Below are 26,823 nucleotides of genomic sequence, written 5' to 3' on the forward strand. Positions count from 1 at the left end.
AAGACGATCCAAAACGCGTCCCCTCGACACCGTTCAGCAGCATGCAGCTGTGTCTTATTAGGTAAGATACTTAAAGGTGGACACAAACATTGGCTTCCTTGCTTTCCCATCCATTTAATAAATCTTTAACCATCGGGCGTCAGCCTGGATACAAAAAAATACAAATCTTGATCGTTGTTGGACAAAACAAGTTTTGGGCCTCCACTCGAGGTTAGAAAAAGATATTTGCAGTCTGCCTGCAAACCACCAATGCATTGAAGGCCACACAAATCTAGTTGTGCCATGTTGAAAAATAAAACAACTCTGAATTTCAATTGATTATACTATTTTCGGGGTGATCACTGATCAAGCCAAGACAAATGTTTATTGAAATAACAGTAGCCTACATCCAAACAGGAAAAACATTACACATATGAAAATACAAAGAAAAGTATATATAAACAAAGTGTATATAAACAATATATCATCCCTTTGCTTTCACCAAACCCCTTAGTATAAACTCCCAAACCGTCTGTTCCGCATTAGGCACGCAGCCACCAGTTCTTTGGACGGACGAACAGTTATTCACTCTCCAGGCTGTGCATAATCATCAAAATGACCGTATTTATGCAAAAAAATAAAGAAGGTACCGGCATTTCTCTGAATGAAAGGCTGATGTTCCAGAGACATAAACCAGCCTCTGTGATGGTTTGGGGAAACTTCAACTGGTAAAAAAACTCTCCTGTTCTTCATTGAAGAGGGAGTAAAGTTAATCAACATATTTATTTCAAAATGTTGGAGAAATTGATTCTCTGGATCAATGCAACATTTGGAGAAGACCGAATAACTCTTCAACAAGATGGAGCTACGTCCGACACAGCGAATCTTGTCCAGGATTGGTGTAAGGGAACGTTCAAATATTACGTAACGCCTTCGAGGGGGAGGGGGTTCAAGCAAAACGTTACGTAACGCTTTCGAGTACGGAATGGTAGATTTTTGTGCTGAATTCGTAGTGAAAAAGCGTTTTACATGGGGGGAGGGGGGGATTGAAAAAAGCGTTACGTTGGCGTTAGCCTACATGGGGGAGGGGAGGTCAAAAATTCGGAAAAAAAGCGTTACGTAATATTTGAACGTTCCCTAAAGAGAATGCGGCAGGATTTGGCCAAAGAAATTATTGCTCCATCCTCTCTTGATTTAAACCAGGGGTGACGAACCTTTTGGCAGTCGCGGGCCACTTTGTCAATTACACATGAGTTATCGGGCCACACAACTTTTTAATCGTAACCTACTATGAAATCTTTTAGAAGCGACTCAAGATATTATTCATGAAAAGTAACAAACGGCAGATGAAAGTAATAAAACCCACAGTTGAAATTATCTTATTTTTATTTTTTACTGCTGTATGTTTCGATTCTGCGTAAGTCTTACGCAGAATCGAAATATACAACAGTAAAAAATAAAAAAAAATTAACTTGAGCAAAAAGGATAGAGCAACAGTACTTGCACTGATAATAAAGACAAGTTTAATTTTCGAAGTGTTTGCTTTCATATGAGTATGATTTCTTCTTTTTTTGGCTCTATCCTTTTTGCTCAAGTTGACTGAATGTTTCTACCATTATACTCCGAAGCAACAAATCAGTTAATGAAATTTCTTTTTCGAACAACAAACAAAAGCCCATGCGAATCATTTACAGCTGAATTAAGCTATCTAATGCAGCATTGAAGCATAAAAATATTAAAAAATAACATTGAAGCATTGAATTTTTGCTTAGTGGGATTTTTGAAAAGTTTTTTGCTTGAATAAGCGTTCAATATTAGGTCGAACAGACGATGTGGCAACACTCAACTGCATACAAAGATTTTCATCTGTCAGCCTCGACCTGTAACGACTTTTTGTAAAGTGCATTTTAGAAAAGAACTGTTCGCATAGGTACGTGCTGCCGAAAACAGATGACCATTTGAGATTGTCGAATTGTTTTGCGGGCCGCAGGTTCGTCACCTCTGATTTAAACCCAATGGACTTTGCAATATGAAGTATCTCAGAGTGAAAAGTGTTTTTCAAATCATTCAAGCGTTACAACTCTGAAGGCAAAATTGCGCACCTGTTGGAAAAAAAATATCATCAGACACCATAGTCAAGTGCACAACAGACTGAGGCGTTTGGTGAAGGCAAAGGGAGGATATATTGAAAAATAAAAGTACTTTTTGTTTATTTATACTTTTCTTTGTGTAATTTTTTTTCCTGATTGGATGTAAGCTACTGTTATTTCAAGAAATATTAGTCTACACTCGGCTTGATCACCCTGTATCTTTCCAAAGTAATCTTATAATACGGTAATGATGTACGCTGTTAATCCCTTCGAGTTTAACACCAGTGTAGAAAGTTTTTTTTTTTTTCTTTTCGCTTTCTAGAAAGTTCAAAACCTGTCAATCACTTCCATTTACATGACGTAATCGAAGAGAAATTATTCAAACAAACGGATACACGTTCCTCATCAAGTTTCACTTTGTCTACATGACGCCATATTGAACAAGTTTCTATCCAATGTTTGCAGTGATGGGTCTTACCAACAAATTCTTTTGTATGAAAGCTGTAGGCTAGAAAAAGATGTCATCCTCTCGAAGAGTATGAAGTTGCATAATTGAGTAAAACGGTGCAGCATATTGCCGTCAACGAATGAATGCTTGTGATGGAGTGAAAAGCACCAGCACGGTACTAACATTGAAAACGAAGTAAATTGACTTTGCAGTGATTGCGCTTACCGCAAATATTGTTTGTTTTGAAACCCCAACGAGCATGAATACAATCAAAGAGAAAAGGGATGGACGTATCTGGCATCCCTAGAATTCAAATCAACATCAAACGATAAGATGCAAAGTTAAGATTAACAAACTTAAAATTCTCCGTGAATTGCAAACTTTTTATAACAAACTGTCGAACAGTCTCGATTCTTCATTTGACGTTTCGGTACATCTGCAAATCGATAAGTAAACAATTTGGCAACTTCTGGAAGTTACATCCGCGAGGCACGTTTCGTTTTGTCAATCATTATCAAATTTTTTAACAAGGTGCAAAATGACTTCGACATGTTAACGTTTGTACATTGAGATTTCGCCTCAAACGAAATGATTGCTTCGAACAACCCTACTTTTTCACTCCTTCCTTGATGACGTTCGTCAACCTATTAACTCAAAATCGTACAGCAGTTCTGATATCGATAATACTTAAAATGTTGTCACTCATCAGCAAGAGACGTTCCTTTCTAGTGCACATAATCCAAGATCTTCTTACGCAGACAAATTGCTGGTCATAACAAAACACACAAATATAATGACATCAACACCATGTGGAAAAGTAACAAAAAGGTGCTGGTTTAAGTTTATTTAAGTAAAACAAGCACATATGCTACAAATCATATGCACGCAAAATGGCGCAACAAGGCTTAGCAGAACAATCTTGCTACATTGTTGGAGTTTGTTTTCGCTCGCGATTGTCACATGATTCCACAAAAATACACGAAACATCCAAACTAGAAGCAAACACAGGATGAAGCGGGAAATAGGACATGCGAGTTGCTGTGGAAGTCTGTCAATCTGGACCGATAAGTGAAGGGATCGTGATAGGTTCCGTGGCTTTTATGCAGCGGGGAGAGTGGGAAATTCCACGTCGTTCAGATCAGGTGGAAGCTGTTGGGTCTGCGAAAAAAAGGTCCGTGTGAGTAGATTTTGATTGTTGGTGATAAAAAAAGGTTAGCAGCGAACCGCTAACAGCTTATCGTCAGCAAAGCCAAACAATTGGCTCATAAGTAGAACAAGTTAACTGACGACAGGCAAGAAAAAGACTAAAAAAATAAAACAGCAATCTTGACTGGCAACGTAACTACTTACGTATCGGTTCCCCTGTCTGTTTCCACCGCCACGTGATCCTCCTCTATAGCCACCACGGCCTCCTCTTCCTCGGTTGCCACGACCACCTCTGCCTCCTCTGGTGGGCATATCCGTGAAGCGGATATCAACTTCAACAAGTGACTTAGCAGGAGCCTTTTTGTGGCTATCCTCCAGGATGAGCTCAGGCTCAGCCGTCTTAACTGTGGAAGCATGGATCATCTTCATGTTTCCCCACTTGCTGCTGTCTTCGCCTGAGATACGAAAAGTAGATTGGAAACTTTCACTGCGCCAAACAGAAGCAACAGCTTTGTATAAACAATCAAAACATTAAATCAAACTGCAGTTAGCTTCTTTATCAGTATACAATGGAAACATGGAGTGCGTGTTCTCCAAAACGACATGTCAATCGCCAACATCAAAATCAAGATAAACTGCACATTTATCTTGCTGTGAATCAAAGCCGGCTCTAAACACAGCATTGAATTTGCTCAGGCTGAAACGAAATACGCACTTATCTCCTCACAATGCTACTAAACTCACCTTCTCCTGGCTTGCGGATATTGAATTCCTGCTTGCGCGATCGCTGCATCGCTTTCCACTCATCCAGAGTCAATTCCACTTCTGGCTCTTCCACCTCCTCTTCAGATTCTTTAGTCTCTTCCTCTCTGCAAAAGACGTTGCAATAATGTGCGAAAAACTCTAGTCTACACTGGACTGGAAGTTGAAGCGTGGCGTATGTACGGACTTAGAACTTCGAGTTGTTAAAATGTCATTTATTGCCGATGTATGATGTTACCATGTAAAATAATAATGGCTTAAAACTAAAAGTACCAACAAAAAGTTGCTATACTTGGTTTCCAAGCAACTAAGCAACTAAAAAAACATCGAGAACTCACTGCTTTGGCTTCTCTTCACTCGCTTGTGGCTCGTTGTCGATGTGGTCGGCCCAGTTTCCGACCTCCTCACTAGTCACATTAACCTCGTTCGTAGTCTCTTCAATCTCGCTTAAAATAAAGAAAATTTTGATACAAAACTGAGAAAATTGAGGCATGTTAGTCCCATCATTAATTACTACTTAACATATGTATTGTATAAATTACCCTAACATATGGCAATGTTTTATTTTGGTGTCTTTAAGAACCCAAGCCAAGTATAACAGTTAGTGACGAATGCAATGACTAACTCTCACTAACAAAAGAAATTAACAGCAGGCAAGCAACATGACATGGACGCAATGCTATGTCAACGAATCAAAAACATAAACTTTTTCTTACTTTCCAGGAGTGCCCCAATTTCTCGAACCGCCTCCGTCACGCTTCTCTGTTGGTCGCACGCCGGATCGGTCACTTCCGCTGCGGCGATCGAACTCACGTTTACCACGGTCATCCCGACCATCGTTGCGGTAACGATATCCGTATGACCCACCACCCTGTCCTCTTCCTCCACCACGACTACCTCGGTATCGCTCGTATCTGAATCAAAATTGCAATCTTTATCATTGCAAAGATATCCCAATAATTTTAAGTTGTACAATATGCAGAATGCACATTGGGACTTTTGTTCATTACTTGATCCATCTTGACTGGAATTTCAAAGGAACATTCATCATTGACACCAATCATGAATGATATTGTCTTGATAAAAAGCGAAATCACTGCTCACACATGAGCAGGAGCCAATGACGACGCAGTAAAACTCAGATTTTGTAACTAGAAAAGTGGCGTGAATTCTCAAATATGATGAATAATAATAATCAACCTTTGATTTAACCAATAAACGAATGAAGTACAGTAGCTGAACTTACCACGATACAAATATGTCAAATTTTGAAAACAAATACTGACCTCCCACTGCCTCCTCGCTTTTCCACTCGTCCATCTCCTTCCGAGGGAGGAGGCCCTCTTCGCCCGTATTGACCTCCCTGCTCGTCATAGGACTTTCCAAACTGGTCTCCATCATCACCTTTTTGGAAACGGCGAGGTTCAGCTCTCCTACGTGGAGGCCGTCGATTTTCATCTCCGGATGGCTGTCTATCCTCATTTATAGTCTGGTCACGCCCAAACGACTCCTTCTTGGGCTTAAATTGCTTTTCGCTTTTTCCCAAAACTAAACAAATTGAGTGTTTAAAAATATTGCATGTACCAGTAATATCATAAGATAAGGATAGTACTTTGTATCAATAGTTATGCCAAATAGTGCAATATAAATATATATGCAGCACATAATTATAATACTCTTAACAAACCCAGTTGTCTATGTCTAAATTGCTGTCCACAGAAAGAATTTCTACTTTTCCTTGCCTTTCACCTGGTTTAGGTCGCATCACATATTATCAGGGGTACTGTGCGGTTTTAATTACTAAGATTTGCTACTAATATGAAATGTTTTGGGGTTAATAGTTCTAACTAACTCTGACACATGTGTTGGAGTTAAAATAAAAACGTATTACTGAAATTCTGAAAAACATCTATATGAAACTTTGAATTGATTCCCTATATATTTGTGAAAACTGATGTCTCCTCCCTTTCAAATGTTGCAACTAAACTGGATGCTTGAGTTACAAATTTGACATGTTTTTCTACAGTTTAGATTGTGACATGGATGTTCAAGTTGCAAAGGCCTGGAAAACCCAGGTTCACTATTTTATTAAATGTCTAGGCTTTCGTACTGATCTTCGGAAAAGAGTTCAAAAATTTCCAAATTGAACTTGCTGCTTTCTGGCTCTGCCTGTCTTGATTTTCTATTTCCAAAAACCCTCCGTCTAAGTTATCGTTGCCTAATTTCAATTGAGGGGTCCTTCCAAGCAGTGATAACATTCTGTTTACAACTTGCCTGTAAATTTCGTCCTCCTGTGCAAGCTTTACCAAACTAACCTGTTTAAAATGTGCTAAAAGGCCATTTTTTTTGCACAACTTCAAAGGCAATCTCAACATTTTTTTTGTTTGGAAATCTTATGATCTTTATAATAAGCGTATTGTAGAAGTTTTCTGATCCATGCCTAATTTTGCTTTATTTCAAACCAGGACAGAAAATATATCAGCATCCAAAATTTTGTTAGCAACACTGAAGTAGGTAAGGGATTTTCTATTGCAGTACGGTATACAAAATGTAGGAAGAAAACAGCCAGGTTAGCCACCTTGAGTGCACAATTGGGTCAAGCTTCATCAGCTTCTATATTAACAGATCCAACCATCAGTGCCAAACAAATTGTAAGCGCAGTCTTGATCTGCACTGAGATTGTCAATAAAAAACAAAAAGTTTTGGTTGAGAATAGTAGAAAAAGTGAAATACCTCTATCAAGTTGCTTGGCCTAGTCACCTGTCAGACCCCTTGATTTGCCATTTTACTTATATCAATTGACCTGTGGCAGTCATAGATTGCTGAAAAGCAGAAATTAACAATACACTGTTCAGCAGAGCTGATATAACTTAGTAATCTTAATTTATAGTGCAACTGATAAAAAAAATCTCTTTAACAGATAGAAATTTTGTGTTTTTGCTTCTTTTAAGCTTTCTTTGACCCTTCTGTCTTAGTAGTTTACGAGATATGGCAATTTGACTTTTTGGAATGGGTGGGACAAGGCCAGCGGGGACCACTCTTTAAAATTTTGGGAAATGATTTCTAGGTTCATTCGACAGCTTTTTAAAACACTTTTTTTATTCTAATTTAAAAAAGTGTGTTTCAGGCCACCCTAATGGAAAAGTAATCAAACAATATAGGAACTGGCAAAAAACGTGCTGATGCTAATTTCAAACACATGTTAAATAGTGTTGCTATGGGAACAGTTAGCAAATCAACCATTTTGTATGCTGATTTAATGCCTGCAGACGTTGAATCAATGTAAAAAAAGGGTGGTGCCTGCCAACAATTGTTTTAGTGAGGCGAAAAAGCACATCCGTGATCCAGTAGTACTGTATCATAACATATCAGTATCACAACAACTGGAGAAGCGCCCCTTGAAAGACAGACCAAGACTATTGAGTTTAAAGCCAATAAAATGTGCAATCAAGACTTCTCATAACGTTTGAAGCAAAGACACTCATCATATTATGTAAAAATTAAATTAAAAAATGACAAGAGAGATGTTTAATGGTTTTGGTCGCAAATATACATATTTTGACGTTACTTTATTTACAGTTGTTTAACTGTCTGTCAAACAATGAAGCTTGAATATTGCCATTGGTGGTACTGGTAGGTGTACTGTAGTACGGCTCTGGGTTTATTTTTTTTGCTGAAACTTTTCAGTCATTTGTCCGAAATGACTTGAAAAAATTCGGTCATTTTCTATTTATTTCGGTCATTTTTTCTGATGAAAATATTTCCTTTTTGACCGAATTGACTATTTTTTCGGACATTTTGACCGAATTGACTATATTTTTTCGGACATTTTGCTAAAAAATCGGTCAATAACCGATAAATTACCGAAAAAAAACCCAGGGTACAGCTTTTGACTTTTCAAGCATTTAGACTTTGTTTCATGAGCTTTGCATATTGCATAACAAGCAGGGAAAGTTTACAATTGACCAGGCGTTATTATACTTGCAATGCAGTTTGAATCATGGCAAATAAGTATGTTCAAAATTGAAAATTGAATGAGGCTGTTCACCAGGCATTAAATTAAATGATATAAGATGTTCTACTGGTGCAAATTAAGCTAAACTATCACAAGATGTATACAGTGACAATCTGCTTTTATTCCGACGTTGCGTCAATCAGACACGACTGACTTCTTCAGGGGGCTAGACAAGGTAGTGACTACCTGTCTAGCATGGCAAAACACAGGACATATTGCTGAAAACAACTAAACATGCAAAATGAAAATTCAACTTCTGGACAAAAACTTATCGCGCGCAAAGTTTGAAATAAGTTAGAAAAAAGGGGGACTTAATTAAGTTTCTTGTTGACCGCAATTAAGTCCCCAGATATGCTGAGATAAAAAACTCCTTTAGCCGGGGCATCTGCTCAACGTTGTTACGCCTACCAGTCAAACTATCGCAGAATCGCATACGCACGTGGATTGGAAAAAAGCATTGCACGATTGTGCATGTGTACAAAGCGTGAAGAAAATTGCGCGCTTAGTTTCTTTGATTGCTCATGCGAGCGAGTGACGTAGGGTTGCATGCGTCGTGCGCGCACAACGCATGCAAAATGTTTTTTGAAGGTGCGGAACTGCGGATGGTGTCAGTGCAAAGAAAAAAGTGAGTAAACCACACTTTTTTCAGTTCACTGTCTCAAGCTGACAGCTTGCACAAGACTTATGGATATCTTTAAAACCGAATCTTATTACCCGGTTTTATTGCCGTTTTGGATTCGGATAGTTTAGGATCCGAATCCTTCTGGATTCGGTATTCTGAATTGCCCATCCCTAGTAATAAAGTTAGAGTTTTTTAATTTGCTGGAATTTGAGATTTTCTCTGGGTACGGTAATTTTCCGTTTGTCATAAGAAGATGTGACCGTGTTTGCCGAGCGATGCATTACATACCATTACCATTTTTTTAAAAGAAACATTGTATAATGTATATAACTAACTTGTTGAGAGCAAAAATGTAATACGTTGTTCGGCAAACACGGTCACTAGGGTGCGTCATGTGCCCCAATGTTCGTATTTTTTGTATTATTTTTTTTCAATGGTGAGGTTTCACTGAAATAGCAATAATATGAAGTTTCAGCAAAAAATATTAATGTTTAGGTCCTCCACATTGCAGTTAAAAATACAGGAATTTGACCCTATAGTCCATGAATACCTTGTTTTAACATAACAGCACGAGTTTTGCTCTATGGACTTTGAAAACTGATGAGTAATTTTGGGGTGCTGAATCCGAATCTGACCTCATATTGATCCTATCACGTCAGGTTTGTGAGATATGATAACAGCAAATTGTTATTTTTGTCAAAAGTGGAAGATTTGACGTTGCGTTTATTGCACGTTACACATTGTGCTATATCCAGAAATCCAGGTCATGTGGTGCATAAGTAGCTGGAATACACTCACCAACTATAATTTTGATACCAATTTGCTTTCTAAGCAACCTTATTAACAAGGCAGTAATAACAAGCTAAAAGGGAGGCTAAAAGTATAACTGACCCCCTCCCCCATCAATGTTTTGCATAAAACTACAAAATTTTTAGCAGGCCTATGGCAATGCTTAGCCAGTAACCTTACTTAAAGGCTGTTTTGGCCTGTCTAACACTAACCTTTCGCTATAGCACTGCATATGTTGGTGGTGAACGCAACGCCAAATCTTCCACTTTTGACAAAAGTAACAATTTGTTGTTATCATATCTCACAAACTGACGTGATAGGATAAATCTGAGGTCAGATTCGGATTCAGCACCCCAAAATTACTCTAAATCAGTCTTCAAAGTTCATGGAGCAAAAAAAAATCTTTTTTTGTAGACCAGTGTAATATATGGATTATGCCTGCAATCCACCCTATTGTCAAGCTAACAAGGGGATACGGACAATTGGGATGTGGAGCACCTAGACATTGACCAAATTCTTTGAAATTTTGTAGTTTTGCTTTTTTAGTCAAGCCTCACCAACAAAAAAATAATTTTGTTTTCGATCATTTTTTAAATTTTTGGGGGCACACGATGCACCCTAACGGTCACATCCTCTTATGACGAACGGAAAATTACCCAGAGAAATTCTCAAATTTCAGAAAATTAAAAACTTTAACTTTATTACTCATAGTTGAAAAGACATAAAAAATTGGGCTGTAGGCTACTCAAATTAAAAATTGACCACAAAAATGCAACAGCGTAACGATTGAGTCACTTCGGGTCAAAATTTAGTTTAAAATTTAAAAAAAAACGCTTCCGCGTAGTATCGAACTCATCCCCTCTGGAAGACCAGCCCAAGACGTATCCTACACGCCACTGAATCAGTTGAACATAATTGTCGAATTTAGAACTTATATATGCACTCTTCTCGTCTTTTGCTTTGAAAGAGAAAAAGAAAGAAGTGCCTATATCAGCGGTTCTTAAACTGGGGGGCGCAAAAGGTTCACAAGGGGGGCGCGAGCGATGTCAAACTATGTGACTAAACGCATGTGACTAAGTGGATTTATTGCCAGGATAAAGCAAAAAAGTCCCAATGCCATTGGATCTCACTGCGTGATTCACCGTGAGGCTGTGGCCTCCAAGACTCTACCAGCTGCAATGAAAGATAAGCTTACAGTAATCATACGAGCCGTCAACTTCGTCAAAACCAGTGCCTTCAATACGAGACTGTTTACCAAGCTGTGCAAGGATATGGATTCGAACCATAAGACTCTCCTCTTTCTTACATCTGTTCGTTGGATATCGAAAGGTAATCAGTTAGCCCGCGTGTATGAAATGAAAGATGAACTGATGCTATTTTTGGAAGCTCATGGGAAGCAAGATCTCTTTCTGCCATTTTCATCAGAGAAGTTTCAGCTGGAGTTGGCATACCTCGTGGACATTTTCGAGGCCCTCAATAACTTAAATCTGCTCTTGCAGGGCAGAAATACTAACCGGATTATTAGCTATGATTCCATTCGAGCATTTGTGGCAAAGCTGGGGTTGTGGCACCGCCGAATACAAATAGGAAATGCAGCTTCATTTACCAACCTAAATACTGCACTTGACAAAAAGCAACTTGAACTGAAAGGTGAGCTTAAGGCTGAAGTGGAGGCTCACCTTCAGCTTTTGAAACAAGAATTCGAACGCTATTTCCCAGACTTGGGTGACACCGACCTTCCAGAATGGAAGATGACAAGAAATCCCTTTCGTGCTAACGAGGACATTCTTCCTGACGGTTTGCAAGAGGAATTTTTGGAAATAAAGTGTAACTCCACTGCAAAAGACGATTATGAAGCAATGCCACTAACTGATTTTTGGGTTAAATATTTGCACATATACAAGGGAGTGGGTAGCGTGGCGATACGCACACTTCTTCCGTTTTCGTCCACTTATCTGTGCGAAAGTGGCTTTTCTACAATTTTGAACATAAAAACAAAACATCGAAACAAACTTATTGATTGTGAAGCCGATCTGAAGTGTGCATTATCAGCTACAAAGCCTCAAATTAAACTTTTGGTTTCCGAAAAACAATTACATCCCTCACATTGATGAAAGCTAAATATAAGTTCCTGTAGTCATTACACTTTAATGTTTGCTAATTTTGTAGTTTGGTGGGGCGCAAGTTTGGATGGCACGTCAAAGGGGGGCGCGGCTCAAAAAGTTTAAGAACCCCTGGCCTATATAGTGATGTCATGACCGGTCAAATAGTGTTTCAGATTCAAAGACCGGCGCCGGTCAAATAACCACTGTCTAATTGTTAACATTTCCAAAAATGTTTGCTGATGACATTGAGTAAAGATTACAGTGGGTTCACCAGCATGCGGACACTTTTCTTAAAATTGCTATAACTTTTGACTGGGTGACGCTAGAACGCCAATTTTTTTTTTGTAAGATTGGAAATTTCCTGTTCTACTTACGTCTACGATATGGTCACTTTCCTTGGTTTAGTTAATACCATTTCTTTCATTTTCTTTACCCTACTCTGAGCACCAAGCTGCGGACAAAGCACCAGGCTGCGGACAACCTAGAAATCCCCAAGTTGCGGACAGAGAACCAAGCTGCGGACATAAATATGACGTCATTATTCTTAAAAGTCTTCGATAAAGTAAAAGGACTCTTGACCCTGGACTTTGCTAAAGCAAAAAATGGAAAAAGATTGAGTTTTTGTATGAAAAAAAAGGTGTAGATTTTGCGTTAGACTACAAGCTAGAGTTTCTGATAGCATTATATCTTTGAGCTGTTTTAGATTTTCTACTTCTGGTCTTGTCAGAATTAATTTTGTTGATTAATTTTTATCTTTTTTCTCAAGCATTAAATCATTGTTACGTTACTATACAAAGACATCATTTTTGTGTTGGTTTTAACGTTTCTCCCAGTCAGTCTTTATGTGTTGTTGTTTAGCAGACTAACACGGCTGTTTCTTCACTAACAATTTATTATGTACCGCTACTGGAACTGACGATTTGTCAGTAAATATTAAATATCGTGACGTCGATATCCTAAATGTTAAAGTAAAACAAACTAAGATTTCTTATAAAAAAGTGCGTTACTTCGAATTCATTGATTGCTATTTCATTAGCATCTTTTGAAATGAGAAGTAGGCTACGTCACTAAAGCGTTACATTTCGCCGCCCCGATAGCTCAGTTGGTTAGCGCGTGACTTCGTGAACGAAGAAGACTCTCGGGGTGTGCGCTTGAGCAACGCATGCTAAGCATTGCACTCAATTCAGTGGCACCTAATAGATGGAATAATTCCCCGACAACAACACTTCAACAATCGGAAATTTCACTCTTTCAATCTCGGTTACCGGCCCTGCGTCAAAAGCCTCTACAAGTATGCGAAACTACCAGGAATAACCTATCAAGGCTTTGTTAGTCCTATCCAATTCTGTATAGCTTATAAGAGCAGCTGCTCACAAAGACATTTTTTGTTGTGCAGCTTTCAGGGCGGTATTCAGACCTTCTTGCGTAAACGAACATTTTTTTACAGCTTTCTGACCTGGCATGCTTGTAGGCCTACTGCAGTTATTAGTAAATTTTAAGTATCCTACCAACGTGTACATTTTGAAAATGCAGTAAAAATGCTATAATATCTCACCAATAACTTAATACATAACCTTGGAGTATAAGTCGCTAAAATCTTTAATTGAGTTACTGCATAAACTAACCCTTTCTCGATGTTGGTTTTGTTACTGTATTTCTTTTTCACAATATCATTTCTTTTGTATTCTGACAAAGAAAAATAAATTGAATTGAATTGCTACTGTAGGCCTACAACATCAACATAGAGTAACTATATACCAGTACAGTGTAGCCTACGGCAGATTATTGTTACCTCACCAGATGATGTAGCTTATTGGCAGCCAAACTGAAGTGTCCGTAGCCTGGTGCGCCGCCTTATTTCAGATAGTCGTAACAAAAACGTGATTTTCTAATAGAAAACTGTCAGTTGGAAACCCCGTTTTCACGCATCAGTGATAAGAAGCATTGAAGAGTTTTATGTGCAAAAATCATGTTGCTTCGCCTGGAGGATTTTGTATAATGTTTGTATATGCGAAAATGAGTAAAAACTGATTTCAAGAAAAAAAGATGCATGCTTTATCAGAAAATTTGGTTAAGTCGTCTTAGAATGATTGTTTTTTAACCAAAACTTTTCATTTTTTTTTTGTGTGTGACTGAAGCACCGCTGAGAGTACTTGCAAAAAATCAGATGGAAACATGAAGAATAAAAGCAGTTATTAATGAAAAACCGTCGGTGTCCGCAGGTTGGTGACTGTCCGCAGGCTGGTGAACCCACTGTACACCAGGAAGGTTGTTTTTCAAGAAAAGTTTTAGGGACGTACGGTACAGTAGCCTTTCCCAGAGCAACCTTATTCCATTGCCATCGGGAAGCTCCTTTTCTAGTTTTAAGTAGTTAGTGATAGTTCAGTTTTAATCCGGTGATGTCCCCATTAATGAGGGTGGCCGGATTCACCTCCAACTGCCTTCACACCCTGCTTCCACATCGATCTGTCTAACGAATCCTCTCTTGTCAAGCCCACATTGCTGCTTTCCTCAACTTGCCTTAATTCTACTCACCTCAAATTAAACTAAAATTAATACAGTACTGCGAGTAAAAAAAGCATAAAAAGGCGGTATGTACCGGTAGATGATATAATATATAACCAATTAGTAAGTATAAAAGTAAACAATGTCACCCTGCTTGACGCCATATCATTGGGTGCAACCTAGTTCGTACCTTGAACAGTTCGTACCCTGAAAAGATCGAGAAAAAAAATAGAAAAAAGCCGAAGTCGCTGATCGCACTTTAATAGCACAAAGCCGATGTCGCTGATTGGAGTTTCCCCAAACAATTTGAAACAAACTGGAGGGTTAGGTTTAGCGAAAACTGCGGAAAAATGTTTGCAAAAACTGCGATCAGCGAGGGTTAGGGTTAGAACATAGATTACACTATAGTTAGGGTTAGCGGAAACTGCGGAAAAATGTTTGCAGAAACTGCGATCAGCGAGGGTTAGGGTTAGAGCATAGATTACTCTAGGCTATAGTTAAGGTTAGCGGAAACTGCGAAAAAATGTTTGCAAAAACTGCGATCAGCGAGGGTTAGAACATAGATTACACTAAAACACTATAGTTAGGGTTAGCGGAAACTGCGGAAAAATGTTTGCAGAAACTGCGATCAGCGAGGGTTAGGGTCATAGAAATAGAATAGATTACTCTATAGTTAAGGTTAGCGGAAACTGCGGAAAAATGTTTACAAAAACTGCGATCAGCGAGGGTTAGAACATAGATTACACTATAGTCAGGGATAGCGGAAACTGCGGAAAAATGTTTGCAGAAACTGCGATCAGCGACGGTTATGGTTAGAGCATAGATTACTCTATAGTTAAGGTTAGCGGAAACTGCGGAAAAATGTTTGCGAAAACTGCGATCAGCGAGGGTTAGGGTTAGAGCATAGATTACTCTATGGTTAGGGTTAGCAGAAACTGCGGAAAAATGTTTGCGGAAACTGCGATGAGCGAGGGTTAGCGTTAGGGTAAGGGTTAGCGAAAACTGCGATCAGCGACTTCCGCTTTTTTAATTTTTTCTCTCGATCTTTTCAGGGTACGAACTGTTCAGAGTACGAACTAGGTTGCATCCCATATCATTAATCTCACTGTGCGCAACATAGCCTAACTTAAAGTCGATTTCACTATCAGTCTTGACTTTAATTTCGCTTTATGTCCCTTAGTTTATGTCTGAATGGTGCTATAAACTGAGGAACAATGTTTACAATGACAATTTTAGTTGACTTGACAACTAAAATAAAATGGCAAAACATACCAGCAGAGTCTTTCTTGCTTGGAACATTCACATCTTTGTTTTCTCGAAATTGTACATCTCGCTTGTCGCTTTGTACTTTTTTGTTAGCTTGCTGATTTTTTAATTTCTTTTTTTGTTCACGCTCACGTTGTCTTCGTTCTTCAATTAAACGAAGTTGTTCCAGAGGGTCAATTTCTTCACAGGTGTCGGATTCCTGATCTTCTTTTGAATCATCTCTTAAATCAAATCTATTACTAACATTAATACTGTAAGCATCCTGAATTGCAGGCATTTTGGTAGCTAACGGGTTCAGATCACTGCGGATACATACAAACTCCAACGAATAAACCCACACAGCTCAACAATGCACGCTGATAGCAGATTGTGAAAATTTTGTGAAGTTAGCAACACACGCTTGGGTTGTGCGCATGCGCAAAACACTATGGGCTGATCCACCAGAAACCGCTACATTTACGTTTTAGCTGCAATGAATGAAACCAAAGACTGGTTAAATATGGTTAAATACTGTAAGTCAGTTCAATTTAATTCATTTTTCATTGTTGGAACGCAAAAGAAACGGTACTGTCTTCTTCCATCGACGGTACTGTGAAAATGAAAGACAGCAATCAAACGGTCAAAAGGAAACGATGGCAAAAACCCTCATTAAGGCAACAAGTTCGTTTATGGCAGGATGGATAGCTGAAACAAGCAGCGTAGATTGATTGATTGAATCTTTATCCTCGGACTGGGAAAGCTTCTTGCAGAGCTTAATCCTGGCAGTTTCGCATACTTGTGGAGGCTTTGAATTACTGATGCAGGCCCGGTCACCGAGATTGACAGAGTGAAGTTTCCGAATGTTGAAGTCTTGTTGCCGGGAAATTATTCCATCCATCAGATGCCGCTGAATGGAGAGCCATCCTTAACGTGCGTTGCTCAAGCGCACACCCCAAAAGTCGAACCAGCGCCGCTTGATCTTGAAGCTTCTTCGTTCCAGAAGTCACGCGCTAACCAAGTGAGCTTTGAGATAGATGAATTAGTTGAAGGAATCAGTTGTCTCCTCGTTCCTCAAATAACTGGAGTGCCAATTGTTAAAGCAATGCGGCAACGTCCGAACTTAACAACTTTAAAATGGAGCAAGATAAAAATGACACCAACCATTGAGAAAGAATCATAAACTGAATCGAATATTTAACTGTGTGCTTGTGCTTACCAACTAGACGAAATTTTCTTCTTTTATCTCAGTAATTTGTATTGTGGTGGCAAGTTTTAGTGGTGTACCGTGTTGTGTCCCAATTTCGACAGCCTGTGGCTATATTTTGCTGAAATACAAATCTCGAAAGACGTTCCAGAAAAGTATTTTTTCGTGTCATCGCATACAGACAAACGGATACGGGAAATTTATATTTATGTTGCAATTTTCCCACGAAGATATTATGGTTTACCGCTGTGACCATTAACATGATGCGTTAGTGATATATTCTTATCTGGCAAATATGAAATTATACAATGCGGTATAGTAACTTATTCATGGAAGAGTAAAGATAGTAATCATTCCTCATTCATTCAGGCTGATAATAATATGATAATATATGATAATATATGCGTACCGGTATAGTAAATTATGTTATATTATGTTATCTTAGCACGTTAGCTCAATGGTTACGCGCCCGGCTTAAGATCACGCGGCGCTGGTTCGACTCTCGGGGTGTGCGCTTGAGCAACGCATTTCAAGACTGCTCTCCACTCAGCGGCACCTAGTGAATGGAATAATTTTCTTGGCAACAACACTTCAACAATCGGAAAACTTCCCTCTGCCAATCTCGATAACTGGCCTTGAGTCAAAAGCCTCTACAAGTATGCGAAACTACCAGGAATAACCTATTGTTGCCGACAATGGTTCACCAAATCAAACGTCATATAAAAACCGTTCAGGTCTACTGAATCTTAGCGTATTACGTCATGGAATTTTTCCTAAAAAATGAGCCAAGATTGCACCATCGTTCGTAAGACTTCTATCACACCTATTGAGAATTGCTTCACAATGTTTCACTATGACGTCACAGTAACTGCGTACGTGAGTTTGAGATATAGCAATGTATTTTAGTCATTCGTAAAATGGTTGCTTGAAAGTTGGTCGCATATTTAACTGTTTGCTTAGTGCTTGCCAGCTGGACGAAAATTCCGTCTTTATCTAAGTAGTTTGTTGTAGTGACAAGTTTTTAGTGGTGTACGGTGTTGCGTCCCAATTTCGACAGCCAGGTGGCTAATTTTACAGAAATACAATTTTTAATAGACGGTTTCAAAAGAGTGTTTTATTCGGTCATTACATACAGACGAACGGATCCGAGAATCTTATGTTACAATTTTCCCACGAAGAGATTATGGTTTACCGCTGTGACCATAAATAATAAAGACGATCTTGTTGGTTGGTTCCCAAGTAGCAAAGATTGGCGTCTAGCCAGCTCCACGCTAGCGAAGTTATTGGCGACGCGCCAGCGATAATCGCCAGCCAGCCGCCACCGATCTGCTCATCGTTTAACCGGCGTAACGCTGGCGAAAATCGACAATAAAGTTGAAGGCGAGTAAACGCCTAGAACACGAAAGTCGCTCAAGTCAGTTAACGGCGCGCTGTCTGTATGTCAACGAATTTCGCTAAACTTACTGGCACGTTTTTCCGGCTGCGCGCGCTGTCGCTTGGCTGACGAATGCCGCCCTGCTGAAGCCCTTTTTTTCGGCCACCATCAGCAGCTGTTGTTTTGCGAAATTACCAAAACAAAACACTAAAACTTTTGGAAGCATTTTGTGTATTAATTGTCTTTTTGTGGTTAAAGCCAGGCGCAATTCAAGAATGTAAAACAACGAAAACAATGAAGATTTTTAATACACAGTCTTCCCACAGCTCCATTTTCGTAATAGCCTACAACGCTAAAAAATGTTTCAGTAATTAATGAATGGCGGTTTTTATGATCATTTGTAATACAAATAACAAAACAATTTACAAGTCCAAGCCATGTGAGAGCAAAGCTAGACTATAAACATGAGGTTATTTCATAAAAGCCCAACAGCTGTTAAGTGAATTTTGACAGTTATCGCGCAAACAATAATTTTTAAGGAAGAATTCTATTAAAAAAACTTTCTTGGTTTTCGAAACTATAATGGGTGTGAGTGTGATTCAAATTTTTGCTTGCACGATTTACCCTAGGTTAAGGGTAAGTAAAATTTACTTCCGATTATAAACGAATTGTGTACTACATACTACAGTAGGCCTATCATAACTATAGTTATTAGTTATATAACTATACATAGTTATATTTAGTTATATATCGTTATATATCGTTATATATAACTATAATATATATAATAGTAATATATAACTGTAAAGTTATACTTATACAACTAGTTTCGAAAACCAAGAAAGTTTTTTTTAATAGAATTTCTTCCTTAAAAATTATTGTTTGCGCGATAACCGTCAAAATTCACTTAACAGCTGTTGGGCTTTTATTAAATGTTATTATTATTATTTCCTTAAAAATTATTGTTTGCGCGAAAACTGTCAAAATTCACTTAACAGCTGTGGGGCTTTTACAAATAACCAATAAGCATATATGGTAGGTATTCCAATACGTCAAAATCACAGCACTGGAAGAAAATACACAGCAACATCAAGAACACTATTGCTTCCACTGTACTCTATGATGTAATAAAGATTAATATACAGCCAGTAGAGAAATTCAAATTAATGAGTTTTTCGTGCTATCTGGCTTTGATGGTTGCCAACACGGCAACCACAATTATAGGGAAGGGCCGCCTGAACGACGACAACAACGCATTTTCGTTTGCACATTTGTTGTGGCTGTCATGCTGGTAACCTTCAAAGCCAGATAACACAAAATTCAAACCCTCATAACATAGCCTACCATTGCATGAAAAAATCGTAAACCCACGTACGATATATGCAGTATATCAACAATCACTAGTGATTATTGCGTTTCGACATCCATTAGGTAAATATGAAAAAAAACTGGGAACAGGTCGTTTTGACGCCAAAGAGCTTGGGTTCGGGGCAATTTTAGGGATTAGGACTGGCGGCAAAACACCCCTCCGAAAACACGTTTGAATAACAACAGTAAACATATTAAAAGTGAACACTAAAAGGTCAACAAACAATCAAAAAACAGATAGCGTTCATGTATTGTCGGAATTTTTATCTGCGCCGGAAGTTTTGTTTGCCCAGTTCTTTTTTTTTCGTTTCTGTCACCAGCCGCCTTCAAATATCGCTTCATTGCAGATTCGATATCTTTGTCCTTCGCCTTAGCTTGCCTTCGAATCACATCTGCAATAATACAAAATGAGCTCTCTGTGAAAACAATTTCGCTCACAACAACTTAGTTACACTACTAACTCACAATTAAATGTACTGTATATTAGTATAAACCTCCAATGACGTAGCAAGACGGGTAGTAATATAAAAAATACGTCAAAAAATTGTAATTAGGGAACGTTCAAATATTACGTAACGCCTTCGACGGGGGGGGGGGGGGGGGGTTATGCAAAGCGTTACGTTAGCGTCACATTAATTGGGGGGAGGAGGTTCAAGCAAAACGTTACGTAACGCTTTCGATAACATAAGTGATATATATAATATACCGGTAATTCATCAGTGATAAACTCAGCATTAAGCATCTTTTGTGATAAGGTACTGCTGAAACCCATGTTTTATCCAGCAACAACAACCACGCATGTGATATTGGGAAGGCAGGGCTAAATAGTAGAAGCTAATCTAATACTGGACGTTGTCACATTTTAACGTTTATATTACAGAAAAATATTCCATTCCTTGATAAAACTTCCAATTTGTCAATCCTCAGTTGATTTGATTTATATTTAACTTGCATTCATAAAAACAATGAGGCCTGGCATTTTCCACCATCGTACTGTAGTATGCATGGTGTTAGCATTGGCAGCACTTATTACTGACGATAGCTCGTAAAACTACGTAAATATACAATTAAATCAAATATAGTTATTACTATCTGAAGCCTTTACAAATTGTTTCACCTAACGGATCATCAGAAGGTCTTATTCAAATAGAATCTATTTCAAATATATTCAAATATATTCAAATATATATATATTCAAATAGAATTCTATTTGAATAAGACCTTCTGATGATCCGTTAGGTGAAACAATTTGTAAAGGCTTCAGATAGTAATAACTATATTTGATTTAATTCGCTCTGCTTTGCCTTTTTGCTTGGCATTGAGCACTTTTTGTAGTATTAATAGTTTTCATTGTTTTAAATATACAATTATATAAATACAAACTTACCAAATAACACTTTTTTTATTTTCAGATCAAGAAAGGCAGTTTTTACATTTTTTCCAGTCCAATTAATCTGAGCGGCCAGATCGTCATTCATTAAAAGTCGCATAACTCTCCCCACAGTTTCGGTAGAATCGTTTTCTCCAACCGTTGTTATTTTCCATCGCTGTTAAATGAACATCCACACGTTACTCAATAGTCAGTTTAAAACTGAACAAGGTAACAAGCCAAGTCTAGAACTCTAGATCGTGAACTCAAACCAAACAACTACACGTTCTATATATTGGTTAATCGTTAGGTTATGCTTTAAAAATCATCATAAATTGGTCTAATAAACATGATTCTATTTTACAAACTAAAGTATTTCTGCACACAAAATGTAGTCTATGTGGAAGCGTTTAGAGCAAAACAAACAAGTTTTAAAAATTAAAACTGAGCAGTTGAATAATTAGAAGGTTCTAATCTTTTTTAAGTATGATTTACCGTAGTTACCACCTGCAAAGCGAAAAAAAAACATGAACATCTGTAATGTAACATTAACTCACTTTCTGAAGAAGCAGCAGCTAAACGTTTTGATGCACCAGGTTGATATTCAGACGCATGAGCATGATAGAGCAATTTATAACTAAAATATAAATCAGGACACAGACAAAGCTTAAATCTAAAATGACAGTCAATGGCGTTAGTGAGTGTTAAAAGTCCTTAAAATTTCGAAATAGAACTGAATTTCCTTGATAGTGAGAGACCTGAAATCATAGCCGTAGGAAAGTAAAACATTTTTTTTTTGGGGGGGGGCGAACAAAATTTTCCCAAATTTGGCCTTTGCAAATATAATGTCAAAAATGCAATATTACTCACAATCTCTGAGGTAGTGTAGTCTAAGAACTCCATACTCATCAAATGTAAGCCGACAAAATGCAAGCCTACCATAAGGTACGGTAGGCTACGCTAGCTACTTTAAACACTTTTCACATTCATTTGAAAATTTCAAGGGGTCGATCTTAACTTTTTTTTCACTAGCCCGCACGATTTTTCACTAGTCCGACCAGTTTACTGACTTTTCACTTGTCTGATGACGTATTAAGATAAGTGTTTTGGATTGCTGGCTTCTCTGACCTCTGTGCAGGCGTGCTCACTACTACACGTGTCATGTCTAGCAAAGTTGCGAGAAAAAAGTAGTCACGTGCTCATTGACCGACTTTGCAGCCTTCTTCGCGCAATTTCGCCTCTGGCAAGCAAATATTTGCAGTATTTCAGAGTGACGCCACCAACCGCCATTTTGTAAACCAAAACTTTTCACCAGCGAATATTTTCACTAGCCAATCGGACTATAGTAGCCTACTGCATTATTTCTACTAGTCCTCGCAAATTTTCACTAGCCATTGGCTAGCGGACTAGCGTTAAGATCGAACACAAATTTTGTGTGTATTCTTTAAAGTATTTATGCTAAATATCTCAAATTTGGTCATCATTGGGTGTCACCAGACAAAAAACTTGCTGTCCACTTTGAAAAGCACTACAAACACATTGATACAACCAAAAAAAAAATAGATAAGGCTACTTTAAACACTGTCCAAACTTATGCACATCAACATAAGGCTAAATCGCTAAAAAAAAACACTAGAACACTAGATGCAATCCAAAATCACTAGATCTGGTGAAAAACACTAGGAGTGGCACCACTGACAATTAGACAAAGGACAAACAGGCTTCAACTCAAACCAACCGCTTGTTTGAAATGGCACGTGACTTCAGTCAAGTGCAACTACAACGGTATGAGGACGAAATTTTTCTAAGGCCTGTCGTAGGAAACTCGACGGCGCGTTGTCAGCGGAAAACGAGCGAACATCGAAAGCGCGTCTCTCGCGCGAAAGTCGATGGCGTGAAGCCAGCAGAAATCGATAAACATTAAAGAAAAAAATTCATGACGATATTCGCCGTTCAAGCGCTAGCCTACCGCTAACGATTTTCGATGTCGCCAATGTGAGCGCTCGCCGCCCTGATGACGCCAGCTGCACGATGACTGTTGCTACCTGGGTTGGCTAAAGAAGCAAAATAAGACGATCTTGTTGGTTGGTAGTCTACAGAAGCAAAAGATTAAAGCCGTTTTCTTCTCAGTTGGTGCAGAAGAACTTCAAGTTAAAAATTAAAGGCGTTTCTTTGTTGGTTTTGAAGAAAAAACAACATTGACTTTCATTAGCAAGAAAAAAGATTAAAGACAATCGATCTGTGCTTGAAGATTCAAGTGGACGAATCCAAGCAAGTTTTGTGGAACTTGAGGACTTCATATATAGGCCTATACCCCTACAACTACGGTATTGTTCATTTAAATTCTTTTTGTATTTTTACGGTCTTTGCAGTTAAGTTTTTTTGTGACTACTGTAATAATTTTGTGTGTTTGTGTAACTTAATTTTTTAATTGTTAAATTTAGCCCCAACATTTAATATGTTTACACTCGGTGGCGACAGGGACTCGACCGCCGTCGACTCGACTGAGTTTAAGGCTGATGATGTTCTTTTCGGTCGGGCAGGCCATTCTGGGGAGAGACCCATTAACGATGAGGCTAAGTCAGTTCGAGAGGCCCGGCATCTTAGAAGGGATATTTTGAATCAAATTGGAGAACTTTCTGTAGCCCTAGGTTCTTTGAGTGATAAGCAGGAACTGGTAATTTTTAGATCTAAGTTCTCTACTTTGGAAGAGGATTTACGGCATTTCCATGCACTTTTGAGTAAAATTTTCAACTCTGCAATTTTGGCAGAACTTCGTGATAGGGTAGATCCCGAATTTAACTCGTTAAAAAATAACTTCGAACAAAAAGTAAGTGAGTTCTCAGATATGTTGGATGCTGACATACATCCTGAGGATAGCGCCTCAAATGTAAGCACTAGGATGTCTGAGAGCTCGTCACGGATAGTTGCACAAATTAACTTACAGCTAAGACGAGAGGAGCTCCAGATACAAGCCGAGTCCGAAGCGAGAGTAGCTGAGGCCGCCGTGAGAGCGGAGGCCGAAGCGAGAGCTGCTGAGGTTGCCGCGAAAGCTGAGACCATTCGAGCTGAGACTGCCGTGAGAGCTGAGGCTGCCGCGAGAGCTGAGGCCATTCAAGTTGAGGCTGCCGTGAGAGCTGAGGCCGAAGCAAGAGCTGCTGAGTTTGCACTCAAAGACGCCCAGTTGAGGGCTGAACAACGTAAGGAGGTAGCTTTAGCTGAATATCGATCAGAGGCGGGCTTCCGGCGTAGCTCTAAGAAGGGATCTTCTAGGCATTCCAGAAGTGAACATCAATCGCGGTTAAATTTAAATAACCCTTTCCAGACACCTGTTCAATCCGTAAGCGGTCCAGTACAATCCACATGTTTTCAAGCTGTTTCAGGAGGTCTTGGGGCCGCTGCTAAGGATCTTCCGAAGGATCTAAAGCCAAGGCCTGCGAATTATAGCCGAATTCCTGCCCCAGATCGTACAGGTCACGGGGCCGCTATCAGAAGTAATGTTTTGCCCCTTCACAGTTTTCTGCGCCACTAGGTTTTGATCGCCCAGCTTTGGGTGGTTGTGAGAGGCGTGTCGCGTCTCCTGATTTTAACGTTTGTGAGGATCTTGATCGGGCTGTGCATGTGACTGAGCCCCGTCAGCCCCTTAAGGAAAATAGCTTGTCTTCTCCCGCTAAATCGAGTTCACAACAACAGGATTGCTTTTTTGAATACCGTACCAAAATAGTAGGACGTTTTTCGATAAGGCGGCCTTGATTGGTTACGATGGTAACAATATGCCATTTATCTTCTTTAAAAATCGTGTTACCCCTTGATGGCAGCTTCGCCCTTTAAAGGGAACTCGTTTGACTTTGTTACAAGCAGCTTGTGTTAAGACAGCTGCGCAGACGATTGCTAATTTGGTTTCTGACACTCCTGGCTTGTCAGAGGAAGACAGGATAGAAATGTCAATAGCTCGCTTGTCTCAACGTTTTGGAGTTCGTGGAGGTCTTTTCGTCGAACCAGAAATTAGAAAGTACCGCTATGGTAGCAAATTAACTTCGATCTCTTCCAGTGATTTGAAAGAGTTTAAAGATGAATTGTCGCAGTGTCTGCTTTACGCGCAAGCTTATGGTCAGCGAGATAAATTGGAAGGACGTTTTGTTTTGGATTTGGCTAAGCGACTCCCGTTTGACTCTAAACAACGCTATCTTGACTTTTTAGGTGATCAGTATGGTAGCACTGATGAGCCTACTTTTCAGAGTTTGTTCGATTTTGTAGTACGGGAGGAAACGCGCAAGTCGACTGATTTTAGCATTATGCTAATGGCCGATTCTGGTGAGTCGCAGCAATTCAAAAAGTTTGGCAAAGGAAAATTGCCTTCATGTCCGGTTAGGCAGACGTCGGTAAAACCCCATGATAATGTGCTGTCAGGTAGTTCGCAGTACTCGACTGCTGTTGGCTCACCGCGCGGTGGTGAGGCCAGACGTAAGGACCTACCGGCATGTATTTATTGTTCGTCACGGGGTCAAGTCGAACATCATTTTTTGTCTAATTGTAAAGAATTTTTGCGCTTGACACCTAAAGATCTGAGAGATGTTATTGTGAAAGCTGGCACATGCTTGAATTGTTTGCGCCAACATATGGTTAGGGACTGTAATCACGCAAACAACTATCGTCAATGTGGGCCTAACAACGATAGGAAACACTATTTTCTTCTGCATGATTTTTATGTGACGTCACGTGATTCTCTGGATTCGGTCAGCAAAGATGATGCTGGTGCCAGAGTTCCTGTGCGTAATGTTAAGATTGGAAATGTTAAAGCAGCCTTTAACCGCATTACTGCTGCTCGTGTTTTGAATCCAATGACTGGCAAATCGAAGTTGGTGTATTGTCAGCATGACCCTGGTTCGCAGTTGACTTTTGTTTCGAGTGATTTGGTGTGCAAACTTGGCCTTAAACCGTATGATAAAGCGTCGTTTGAAATGGATACTCTGGCTGGTCAGAAACCTACTTGTGCTAACCTTGTTAAACTCAACATCCAGTCGTTAGAGACGAATGAACTGTTTTGTGATATAACTTCGGTGGTTAACCCAACTTGGGCTGACGATGTTAAAACTTTACCGCATAAGCAGGATTTAAGTGGTTTTTGTCATTTTCATGACGTGAATACGTTTCATTTGAATGATTGTAGTACGGTACTTTAGATGTACTGATTGGCAACGACAACGCTTATTTGATGTGGGCTAAAGAAGAGCGTGTTGGTGAAAATCGTAGTGAACCGCATGCTTTACTCACTCCTCTCGGTTGGTTGGCTTGTGGTGGTAAGTCACCCTTAGATGAAAGCGTTGCTAATGTGTGCACAGTGCAGACGTCTTCAGAGTCGGATGTCATCTCTGGCTTTCAGCGTAAAATTGAGTCTCGTGATATGGAAATAGCAGACCTGAACAAAGTCATTCAGGATTTGACCTTGCAAAATGAAACCTGTGAATTGTCTCGCAATGACATTTTGGCTAGAGAACTTGTTGAACCGAATATTGAGTTGAAAGATGGTCGATTTGAGATACCTGTACCGTTGAAGGAAGATATTGATTTACCTAACAATTTTATGTTGACGGCAAATAGAGCTGCTGCTTTAAGGAAGAAGGCTTTAAAACAACCGGAACTTCGTGATTTCCTTACTGACACCATGAAGGATCTTAAATCTAATGGTTATATCGAGCGTGCTGGTGAAGCAGAAAATGTAAAGGGATTTGAGTGGTATTTACCATACTTTGTGACGTCACAATTAAAAAAGCGCATTGTTTACGATGGCAAGTCTGAAT

At 39.1% G+C, this 26,823-nt stretch overlaps 1 protein-coding gene across 1 annotated transcript; it reads right to left on the reverse strand.

The window, feature by feature from the left end:
- Nucleotides 1-3,308: 3,308 nt before the first annotated feature.
- Nucleotides 3,309-16,106, reverse strand: LOC145780253 (uncharacterized). The gene is made up of 7 exons (XM_082591959.1): nucleotides 15,734-16,106; nucleotides 5,712-5,973; nucleotides 5,142-5,339; nucleotides 4,764-4,871; nucleotides 4,408-4,532; nucleotides 3,868-4,118; nucleotides 3,309-3,675 (listed from the first exon to the last, which is right to left on the reverse strand). The coding sequence occupies exons 1-7, from the start codon at nucleotides 16,002-16,004 to the stop codon at nucleotides 3,616-3,618; spliced, it is 1,275 nt and encodes a 424-aa protein (XP_082448085.1). The 5' UTR covers nucleotides 16,005-16,106; the 3' UTR covers nucleotides 3,309-3,615.
- Nucleotides 16,107-26,823: the final 10,717 nt, after the last annotated feature.

This window comes from Aplidium turbinatum, chromosome 1, assembly GCF_918807975.1.
Source record: "Aplidium turbinatum chromosome 1, kaAplTurb1.1, whole genome shotgun sequence".
In the NCBI taxonomy this organism is placed as follows: Eukaryota; Metazoa; Chordata; class Ascidiacea; order Aplousobranchia; family Polyclinidae; genus Aplidium; species Aplidium turbinatum.